The sequence below is a fragment of the Notolepis coatsorum genome (genome assembly GCF_963971535.1).
Source record: "Notolepis coatsorum genome assembly, chromosome: 12".
Classification (NCBI taxonomy): domain Eukaryota; kingdom Metazoa; phylum Chordata; class Actinopteri; order Aulopiformes; family Paralepididae; genus Notolepis; species Notolepis coatsorum.
This window is the reverse complement of record NC_140176.1, coordinates 101,547,331-101,559,535: the sequence shown is the minus strand read 5'-3', so window position 1 is coordinate 101,559,535 and position 12,205 is coordinate 101,547,331. Positions and strand designations below refer to the sequence as shown.

Below are 12,205 nucleotides of genomic sequence, written 5' to 3'. Positions count from 1 at the left end.
CGAAAAAGAAGGAATGTGAACTTACATATATCCTGATCATCTGTGGGCTCCTCCTTCAATCTAGTATAAATGTCCATAGGTGGGTCTGGAGAGTCTAAAGTCTCTTCTTTCTTGATGTTCAGTAGGACGTCTTGGTCCCTGGGTTCTAAAGAAGTCATCTTCTACTGGAGCTGGAGTCCAGAGTGTCTTCCTGTAGGACGTCCTGCCCCCGGTCAGAGTGAGTTACACCAGGTGAGTTCAGGTAGAGAACTATGGAGAGAGGATACTAAGGTAAACTTTTGTAAAGGTTTGTACTTTTTTTTAAATATTATATTGTATTTGTATCTATACTTTAAGTGTATAGTGTGAAGCTATGCATCCCCCACCCTGTATCGCCCAAGGGGATCAATAAAGGATAATCTTATCTTAAACCAACAGGCTATCCAGTCTATTTGGACCGGCTACCCTCCCCACTCCTCCAGACCATAGCACCAGACATCCTCCCATTCCTAACTGCAACCATCAACTCCTCACTCAACTCGGGGGTGGCTATAGATATCTATGGTCCCCACCTCCCTAAAACAAGCCAGAGTCATCACGCTCCTCATAAAAAAACCATCCCTGAACCCTACCGTCCTAGGCAACTACCGTCCTGTCTCTCCTTCCTTTCTAAAACACTTGAACGTGCTGTATCCAACCAACTTACTGCTCATCTCTTACAGAATGACCTCCTAGACCCTAATCAGTCAGGCTTCAGGACTGGTCACTCCACAGAGACAGCCCTCATTGCGGTCACAGAGGCACTTCACTTAGCAAAAGCGAAAGGCCTCTCCTCTGTCCTGATTCTCCTAGATCTATCTGCAGCCTTCGACACAGTCAACCACCAGATCCTCCTCGTGGCCCTCGCAGGAATGGGAGTGGCTGGCTCTGCACTGACATGGCTGTCATCATACCTCAATGACCGCTCCTACCAAGTGTCATGGAGAGGGACCCTGTCGGCCACCCGCCCCCTGCGGACGGGTGTCCCCCAGCCGGGCTCGGTTTTAGGACCCCTTCTCTTCTCCCTCTACACTAAATCACTGGGTAACATTATCACGTCTCATGGCTTCTCCTTACAGGGCTGTACGCTAAGCTTTTTTACTAGGGGCACACTTGCCCCTAAATGAGAAATTTAGGGGCAAAAAATATTTTTTAGGGGCAAATTTTTAAATAACAATTTTACCATTATTAAAAAAATATGTTCCTCTTGCCTCATTACTGTGGTCCTTTTATTTAACATTTAAGTGCGTTTGTTTTCAGGTTTGTATCTTTTATAATGAACCAACTGAGAAAGTGTGTAAATCACTAATAGAACAAAAACAACAAACTGTCTGTGTGTGTGTGTGTGTGCGCGCGCGCTTGTGTAGTGCTCCTTGAATGAGATCACCACAACACACACACACCATTGCATTAATCAGGAGGACAAGAAACTCTGCATACATTTGTTTCACAATGAAAAGTGCTTTAGAAATCAAATGAATTATTATTGTAAATAACCCCATGAAAGGTTTATTTGTATGGGTAATTACCTGCTTCATATTTGTGATGTTACTGGTTTCAGTGTGTGCCTAAAGTGATCAATGTGTTGGGCCGTTTATAGAGATCTATGCCAATTAATGTTTATGTATATCCGGGACTTTTTTTAATAAGAATTAAGAGGTATTTGTATATGTGACCTTTATTTTGAAACCCGTGTTGCGACGCAACCTTATTTACATTTGCGCTTTTGACAGTGAAATGTTCAGTCCAACTTAGCTGGAAGGAAAGACTAATCAAAAAGGTTTAATTGACCCGTATGAGGCTCTTACGGTAAGACTACTCACCTAATGCATAGCTGAACCTGAACGTTAGAAGTGTCCCCGTCAATCAATCATAACATCATCACGTCAATCATCATCATCTTATCATCTCTCCACATCGGACGTGGTTGTCATAAGATGGACTGATATCCACTCCGTTGTTCTTTTTTGCGTCTTAAATGTATTGAAATGAGGTGCTTCTTTGGCGATGCAATAGCCCATATTGAAAGGAAGAGAGCCCACATTCAGTTTCGTTTTGCTAGGAATTATGGGATTTGGTGTTGGATGTATAGACTACGCAGATAGGGACATGGTCTTTAATCGCACGATAGACTACAAGTACCAGGTACTAGCGTGACCCAGATTCACTCCACACGCAAATCTTTTTTTTCACTCAGGCTATCGGTGATCGCAGTAAGTTCATTCATTGCCGACAGATTCTTTCATAGCACCACGACATTGTGTCGCACTGTACAGCCCTGGTTGTAGGCTAATGTTTTTTAAAAAAATGTATCCAATTTGTATGGATTAATTTAGGAGTGAAATGCGAATGAAGGGTTGAAATCACAACTCGCAACGTTGCTCCCAAATAGGCCTGCCACGATAACACATTTTGCTGGGCGATTAATTGCCCCCGAAAATATCGCGATAAGCGATATTATTGCGACCGGTTAGAGAATTTTTTTTTGAGAAATTTATTTCCCAAAACTTTTATTTTGAAGCCCACCGCTCCGTCTTTTCCGGTGTTTAGACTTTTATTTTGAAGCCCACCGACCGGACCGGAAGTACTGTTGTTATTATCCTAGCGGCACCGCCACCTATGAGCGGCCAACTTGTCTCGTCCGGTTGTGTTTTTGAGCTAATGATAAAACAAATATTGAGATTGTTGGTGAACAACTAACTTTAGGTTAGTTTTAACGTTAGCTACTAACGTTAGATGCAGCTACTACAGGCAATCAACGATGAGGAGGAAGCGTCAAAGCAGTATATAATAGAATAGCTGTGGCGCGTAGGCACTGCAGCACGACTCGAAACTACCTACTACGTTATAATAAATGAATTCATGTTTAACTTGTCCCCGTGTCCAGTCCTTTGACTAGCCCCACCCGTTCATTGTAAACAATGATGCATGTAATTGTATTAACGTTATTCTGTGTTGTAGCTATGCTATACGTTGTATTTCGTTTGTTAGCTAATGTTGTTAGCTTTGAATGAGAATCAACACTCGATCTTTCATCTTTATTTAGCAGTCCAGTTTCTCCGGGCAGTAGCGAGTAACTACTTGGGTCTAAAAATAGCTAACGTTACACTATAAATAACGCTACTTGGTTAAAAGGAGCAACACCATTGAGAAATGTAGTTAAGCTATATGTGGCGTTGCTACTGCCCCACGGAGCGTCATCTATATGAATTGAAAATGGGGGACCCTGATGGAAACAAGACAAACGTCTTTCTCAGGTCTGTATCCCCTTAACAATTGTATGTATTGAGCCGTACTGTATTGTACCCATTCTGCAATCTGTTAAATAAAGTTTTCATTCATTCATTCATGCTGTGCTCTGTAGTAAGGCCAGCGGCCCCCCACACGGACAGTGACTGACAAGGCGCAAATAGCAATTAATCGCGCCCGTCAAAATCATTGCATTACTTTTAATTATCGCGGCAATTAATCGATTTATTGCTTATCGCGGCAGGCCTACTCCCAAATAATATTTCCAACTCGCAACGGCCAAATTAAGGGGCAATTTGCGACGAGATCATCGCACTGTACAGCCCTGCCTTAGGGATGCCCCGATCACGTTTTTTGCCACCGATACCGATCGGTGTGAGCCATATCGGCCGATACCGATCCGATACCGATCGTTTTTGATTAAAATTTTTTTTTTAATTATTTTATATAAAATATATATATTATATAATTAGACTTGTACTTGTATTATCTGCGAGACATCGCCACCACGCAACAAGCTCCACTGTCTTGTGTGTATTCTAGGAGCCTCCAGCTACGGCCAGGATTCTCCGGAGCTGCAGCTGGACCCTATACTCGAGTAGCCTGCAGCTACGGCCAGGATTCTCCGGAGCTGCAGCTGGACCCTATTGGTCACATTCAACAACATGCCCTCAGCGCGAATACGCATCGAATGAGTGTTATAAAACATTGATATCAGGAGCCATCTGTGGCTACTGCTGGCCGGCTATATAACGTTGATACAGCGCCTCAGTGAACTATTTAGTTCAGTGGGACATTTCGTTTTGAACAGTGAGCTGGCGTCAGCTAACGTGAGCTAGCGGAGGTATCATACACGTCTCTACTAGACTTGCTGGAGCGTTTGTTGATGTCAGGAGCTATCGGTAGCTGGCCGGCTAGATACCGTTCGGTTAGACAATGCCTCATCATGTATTGGACTGGAAGTGAATGGTTGACTGGGTCATTTTGTAACGGTAGCTAACGTTAGCTCAGGGAGACGCCGTCCTCCCGTCCCACTAGACTAGACTACTAGACCCGTGTTTACATGCGTGCGGGAGGGGCTGGAGGGAGGAGCAGACGCCGCACCACACTGTGTGGGAGTGAGTGTGTGCAGCTCCCGGTGTCTGAGACAGAACTCAGCGAGTGAGATCGGTTTTGACGATCGGCGAAAATAAAGCATTCTCACCGATCACCGATCGCATATTTATACTGATTGGGGCATCCCTACTTCTCCTACCATTGTTATGCCGACGATACTCAACTCTTCCTCTCCTTCCCTCCCTCAGATATCCACGTCTCTGAGCGGATCTCGGCCTTTCTGTCCGACATCTCCGCCTGGATGACGACCAACCACCTCAAACTGAACCTAAGCAAAACAGAATTGCTCCACCTGCCGACCAAATCCTCCCCCCTGACCGACCTTTCCATCACAGTCGAGAATGCAGCTGTGACCGCATCCCCGACCGCCAAGAACCTTGGTGTTGTCCTCGACGACCAGTTGAACTTCTCTGCTCACATCGCAGCGACAACCAGAACCTGCCGATTCCTCCTGAGCAACGTCAGAAGGATCCACCCCTTCCTGACAAAAGAAGCCACCCAACTCCTCGTCCAATCAACAGTCATCTCCCGCCTCGACTACTGCAACGCACTGCTCGCTGGCCTCCCGGCCACTGCCACTAAGCCTCTTCAACTCATTCAGAACGCAGCGGCCCGCCTGATCTCAAACCTACCGAAGTCGGCCCATGTCACCCCACTTCTTAGGGACCTGCACTGGCTCCCCATTGCTGCACGATTCCGCTTCAAGGCCCTCGACCTAGCATACCGTGCGGCAAAGGGAACCGCTCCCGCCTACCTCCGGTCAATGGTCTCTAACTACACACCCTCAAGACCCCTACACTCTGCATCTTCTGGCCGCCTCAGACCTACTCCTATCCAAGCTCCGGGAGGGTCATCAAGGAGAAGCCACCTATTCTCAGTCCTTGCCACACAATGAACAGCCGAAACACGTCCAATCTTTCGCCGTCGACTAAAGACGCACTAATTCAACCATTATCTGAATTAAAAAAATAAATAAAAAAATCTAACCCTAACTAACCGTACTGTCATGCACTTGTCCTAATAAACTAACCTACACTGTAGCACTCAACACTTTGATGAACATTGTTGCTCAGTTGATAGAGTTGTGCCCTTCCTGATGGCTTGTCGTACAGAACATGTAAGTCGCTTTCGATAAAAGCATCAGCTAAATGACTAAATGTAAATGTATTTGTCAGACTGAAAACAAAATGTGGATATTCTGACAGGTTGGAAATGATTATCAGGAGAACAGACGTTATGAATATAACTATGTATGTAACTATGAGACCATGAATGACATGCTCTTGCTGTTTGGATTACCTCATGTCCCCAATGTCTCAAGATCGTAGTTAAAATATGTAGGGCTGCAACAATTATTCAAATGAATTGATTACTTTGATTGTAATGGAGCTTTAAATCCTGCTGAAGAGAACGCTGTAGCCAGGCAAGCATTACAAAACATATAGCATTATATATTTATGTAAAACTAAAGTAAAAGAAAATACAAATAAAGTTACTAAACTAAATTGAATGTGAAAGAATGTCGTGAAAGCTGGATGGTGGTAGCGCCACATTCACCCTGACGCTTTGGAAATAATCAAGAGAACGCCTTAGGACACTGGGAGGCCCGGTTTCTTGGTAACAAAGCACACAAGCCTCTGATCTTTGCTTACCAACTCAACGGCAACACTCGAGAAGGGCCACGTGGTGTAGAATCTCAAAACAATATCAGTAACATAACTATTCTCCGTGATATCTGGTAGGCCAGTGTGTTTTTCTGCAGCAATCCAGCACGTAAAAGTAGCTGCAAAACAAAAACATCGATCGGTGAAAATCAAAATGCCTCAAATATAGTGGACTTGTCTTCCTGGTTACTTGATCGGCATTTGTTTTCCCCCAATGGGCAACAAGGAATATAGAGAGGAGGTGGGTTCTCTGAAGTATTTTGCACCAATCAATAACTGCGTTATTTGGTCGTGACAAGCAGCAACGCGTGATTACCAAACCAAGCCGCATTTCTCGGAGACGCTCTCTGATTGGCCGACGCCTGTTTCTACACTGGTTAAGCTTAGGCACTCTTCGAAGTTGGTTAAGGTTAGAGTTTGTCTTAGACTTAGAGCAGGGGTGTCAAACTCATTTTCACAGAGGGCCACATCAGCATTATGGTTGCCCTCAAAGGGCCAAAGACCGTATAAATGTTAATGTAATATAAAATAAATGTAGCTACACATTTACATATTGTTAAACATGGTGTTTCTGTATTTATTACTTATTCAAGTTATACATATTGCATATTCATTTGCATAAATATAAAAATATATGTTAGCTTATGTTATTTTAACAAATAATTTTAGTTTATCAGAACCCCATATTACTCCACCAATCAATGATCAAACCATTCAAGTAAATTGATTGATTGATTGATTGATTGATTGATTGATTGATTGAAAACTTTATTAACAGATTGTAGAATGGGTACAATACAGTACAGCTCAATACACACAATTGTTAAGGGGATGCAGACCAGAGAAAGACTTTTGTCTTGTTTACATCAGGGTCCCCCATTTTCAATTCATCAGGACATATATGACATACATGACATACAGATAGTCAGTACTGCTACATCTATACATTTATGACATACCAGATTTGCAAATACAGTACTGTTTGTGATACAGAAGGAGTCAAGAAAAGGGAGTATATACATTTGACGTAGAAACTGTACATTGGAGGAGGTTGTGTGGGGGGGGTTGGGTACATTGGGATATTGACAACCATACTGGGTAATTTACATTGGAGGTGGTTGGGGGGGGGGGGGCGGGGGGCACACTGTATAAACAAGTAATACTGTACATTGAGGGGGGGGGGGGGAGGAGACACTGTACAAACAAACAAAATTGTACATTGAACTATTGACAAAACCATACTAGGTAAATTACTGTACATTGGAGGGGGTTGGGTTAGGATATTTACAGGGGCCAGTGTTGAATTGCAGTCTCCCGTAGGTGTCCCTTGAGAGAGGTTTTGAAAGTGGGTAGTGATCCACATTCCTTTACAGCTTTGGGTAGGGCGTTCCACATTGATGTGGCATAATTGCGAAACGTGTTTAGTCCCTTATTTGAGCCGAATCTGGGTTTAACATGATTTGTGGAGCTCCCTCTGGTGTTGTGATCGTGGTATTCACTGACCTTTGGGAAGTATTTTGACATGTACATGGGTACCTTGGTCGTGTAGTGTATCTTGTAGACCAGGCCCATTGCAAGTTGTTGTACTCTGTCGTCTACTCTAAGCCATCCTAGGTTGTCAAAGTGGGCAGGGGTGAGGTGGGTTCTAGGAGTAAGGTCAAGCAGTAGTCTGACCAGTTTGTTTTGAGATGTTTGTAATTTTGTTTTTAGCGCCTTTGAGGTGCTTTGGTACCATGAGGTGCAAGCATAGTCGTAGTACCCCTGAATGAGTGCTCCTGCCAGAGTCTTCAGGGTGTTCTTGTTTACCAGAGAGGAGATCCGGTACAAGAATCGAGTTCGTTGGTTGACTTTTTTTATTACATTGGATGCCATTTTGTCACAGGAGAGATTAGCCTCTAGGATGGAACCCAGGTAGGTAATTTCATCTTTCCTTGTGACAATATTGTCACCCACTGTAACTGAGAAGCCGTCGGTCTTGCTGAGTTTGTTATTTGAACCGAAGAGAATGGACTCTGTTTTGCCCATGTGTAATGATAGTTTATCAGCGAGCCATATGCAGATTCTGCCTAGTTCCGAGCTATGGGTTTTTTCAACCTGTAACTTGTTCTTGTCAGAGACCAGCAGGGCTGAGTCGTCCGCAAACAGGAACAAGTTGCAGTCACAAGCTGACAACATGTCATTTGCATAAATTAGGAACAGTAGCGGTCCTAGTATGCTTCCTTGTGGAACACCACAGCTCACTGTGAGGGGGGGGGATAGGGTACCGTTTACCTCCACCATCTGTTCCCTCCCCTCAAGGTAGGATTGCATCCAGCTCACTGATAGACTATCAAAACCAATTGCTTTTAGCTTGTCAATCAGAATGGAGTGATTGACCGTGTCAAAGGCCTTTTGTAGGTCCAGCATGACCATGCCGCAGTATTTGCCTGCGTCCACCTCTTGTTTGATGTGGTCATTCAAATAGAGAAGGCATGTGTCAGTGGAGTGGGATGTTCTGAAGCCAGATTGGAATTCGTAGATTAGATTTTTTTCCGCTAGGTACTTTTCGACCTGTTCGTAGACTATTTTTTCCATGACTTTCGAGATGGAGGTGAGAATAGAAACAGGGCGGTAGTTGCCTGGGTCTAATTTGCTGCCCTTTTTGTGCAGAGGGGTCACACTCGCAATTTTGAAGTCCTTGGGGACGTGTCCCTGTTTTATGGAGAGGTTTATTATGTGTCTGATGATTGGCGTGATGGCGGCTGCTGAGTCTCTGAGGAATTTGGAGGGGATGTTGTCACGGCCAGTGGCCTTGTTAGGTTGGAGGGCGCTCAGTTTATTGAGTACCTCATCTGTTGTTACCATTTCCAGCTTGAAGTCGTCCTTGCGGACCCCTAGGTTTTTGTAGTAAGCTACTATGTGTTCTACCCCATAAAGCCCTGAGTGGGAGGGTAGTTTGTTTACCAGTGTTGTGGCTATGTTTGTGAAGAAAATGTTTAAGTAATTGGCTACATCCAGCTTGTCTGTGATGAGCGTGTTGTCCGTTTTTATGTTTATGTTTGAGAATCTGGTTTTAAGTTTTTTACTGCATCCTAGTTGATTATTGAGTAATTTCCAAAGTTCACGTGGTTTGTTTTTGTTTTCCTCAGTTTTGTCATTGATGAAATTCTTTTTTGCAGTTTTGATCATGGAGTTTACGTCGTTTCTTAGTCTGTTTCTTTCTAGTTTGAGTTTTGCAAAGAAGAAAATAACAAAGAAGAATATCATCAAATACAAGCTATGACATTAAGTTTGTTCAAAACCTTTTTGTCACAGTCAAGAGGGGCAGAACTAACAAGTGTGAGCTGCAAAGAACACGTGGGACAGATGTAGCAGATGTTACAAAAACAAATGGCTGCACACAACCTTGCAGAGGCCATACATCCAACTAATGGAAGATAGTTTAATTAACGTTAATTAACAGATTGCAGAATGGGTACAGTACAGCTCAATACACACAATTGTTAAGGGGATGCAGACCAGAGAAACACTTTCGACTTGTTTACATCAGGGTCCCCCATTTTCAATTCGTAATGAAATTGCTATTATGTGTCTGCATGAACACACAAGTGTAACTGTACTCAAAAATAACAAAATAAGGGTTGTCTCAGTTCACAACTATATTGGTCAAGTTTTGGGTGGGACTTGTTTGCATCCCTACAGCTTCTTATTCAATTGAGCGAGATGCTCGGTTATGTCACACAGCCAGCTTGCATCTGACAGTTCAGACAATATTTCTTCAACCCTTTGTTACCTATTCCGCCTGGATCTTTTTTGTATTTTGGGCTGTAAAATTGTCAAAGAATGTCTGAGGAGTAAGTGCTTTTGGCTTTTTTCCTTTGTTACCTCAGATGTTCAACATACATGTATGTGTAAGAATGTGTAATAACTAAAGCTGTCAAAGTTAAAGCTTTATTAACGCATTAACCCACAATTATTTTAACACTGCTATTTTTTAACCCAATATTAATGTACAAAAAAAAAAAAAAAAAAATTATCTGAGCTCTTGGGGGGCCACATCAAATGACGTGGCGGGCCGGATTTGGCCCGCGGGCCGTGAGTTTGACACCTATGACTTAGAGCATGGCGATAGAACGCCAGGTAGTTTGCAGCGGATATCTATGGTTTGCAGGCTGTTTGACGTGGAAATGGGCAAAGACACAGCTCGTCACGGATTGGGCAAACGCGTCAGTGGCCAATCAGAGAGCGTCTCCGAGAAATGCGGCTTGGTTTGGTAATCACGCGACAGCAACACTTGACCACGGGATCACTTCCGGTTTAACGATTTAGCCTTAAAAATAAAGGCACGATAAACGTTTTGAATAACAACTGATCTTTAGTGGTTATGTAACTTTGCAGTCAGCAAAAATGCACACCAGAGCACTAAGAGAAACTTGGACTTAAATACTTGCATGGAAAATGCAACAACAGAATCAGCCCTCCCCATCATATGTATACTCTGTCAGGATCTAGGGCAGGGGCGGAGCTAGGGGGTGGCTACCTGGGCTCAAGCCCCGGATGTATTCTGAAAAGCCCCGAATCTATTTAAAATTTTCAACAAGTTGACAAAAACTGAATTCTTCCACCTTAGAAACATAGCTAAAGTACGGCCATTTATAAATCAAAAGGACGCTGAAAACCAGATCCATGCCTTTATCTCAAGCCAACTCGACTACTGTAATGCACTCCTTACCGGCCTCCCGAAAAAATACGATGATAACTATTTTATTGCAATGCACTATTGCATTATTTTATTCTATTTTACTAACTATTTTATTGCACTGCACTATTTTACTTTGTATCAGTGAATCATAGACGCCTGGCCATAAGAGCATTCGGAGCATCTCTGCTCTCCCACTATTGAACTTGGGGGAGCAAAGGTATGATCTTGCTCCACCACTTTTTGATTATATGAAAAATATGATATATCCCCCCCCAATATATAAATCTAACCATAACTACGTTATGGTTAACTGAGTTTTATAGTGAAGTCAAGATCTTGGTCAAGATTGAAGGCTCTATATTGCAGGAAATTGCACGTACAGGTTCATTAAATTCAAAAAAAATCTGTCGTGGAGGGTGTCCAAACCACCCCTTGCCTGCCCAAAAATAAAAAACAAAGAATTCAAAAAACAAAACAAAAAAAAAATTAAAAAAAAAAGATAAAAAAAAGGGGGGGGGGCCATCTGGGCTAAGCCCCGGATCTCCTACAATCCTAAATCCGCCCCTGATCTAGGGGTAACAGTACTGTATATTTGAATACCGTTTATGTCACAAATGTATCAGTACTATATGTCCCTATGCCATAAATGTCATGTATGTTGTGTATGTCATAAATGTCTATATGAATTGAAAATGAGGGACCCTGATGGAAACAAGACAAACGTCTTTCTCAGGTCTGCATCCCCTTAACAATTGTATGTATTGAGCCGTACTGTATTGTACCCATTCTGCAATCTGTTAAATAAAGTTTTCATTCATTCATTCATTCAATCTATATGTCCCCTCCACAACAAGTTACAATCTAAATAACACCAAGAAGCTTCGTTTCTTCTTCTTGCTCAACAGCTAATTGTTTAGCATCAGGTTCAGCTGAGATTTAAAGCTCAACAGATCATTTGAACCAAATACAATGCTTTTAGTTGTTGGTATGTTTAAGACTAGTTTATTGCTGGTAACCCATTCTAGTACTCTTTGCAATTCAAATAATCTGATTTTGTTCAAGGTTCATTAACGGTGGGTGCTTTCAGAATACATAGACACATGTGCTTTTTTAAGAGCAAATGGAAAATCATTAGTAAAATAGAGATAAGTCATAAGTGTAAAGGGCCAAGCAAAACTTCCTTGTGGAATTTCACTCTCAACATGTCTAGCATCTGAAAAGCTGCCAATAAAGAAAACTCTTTGAGTCCTAGATGGACAGCATTCTGTCCATGATAAAGCAGTCGGTGCAAAGCCATAACATGAGTTTATTCAATAGTAGTTTGTGGTCAAACCACATCGAATGAAGCACTCAAATCTAACAATACCGCTCCTGCAATGTCCTTTTTATCAATTTCTTTCAGTCATTTGTGTAGGTGAGGTAGCTGTTGAGTGGCCCTCTCTATATGCGTGTTGGAGTGGTCAGTACTGGTCACTTG

General features: G+C 42.7%; 1 protein-coding gene across 1 annotated transcript in view; it reads right to left on the bottom strand.

The window, feature by feature from the left end:
* The window catches only part of LOC311237994 (uncharacterized protein), a gene marked incomplete at its 3' end in the record, with an annotated part of 101,476 nt that extends 95,346 nt beyond the window's left edge, over nt 1-6,130 (bottom strand). The window contains exons 1-2 of the mRNA XM_084325965.1: nt 6,036-6,130; nt 26-249 (exon numbers count right to left, since the gene is read on the bottom strand). Of these exons, the coding sequence (XP_084182091.1) occupies nt 26-158 (133 nt within the window). The 5' untranslated portion in view covers nt 159-249; nt 6,036-6,130. The remainder of the gene's footprint in view (nt 1-25; nt 250-6,035) is intronic.
* Between the last annotated feature and the right edge of the window lie 6,075 nt (nt 6,131-12,205).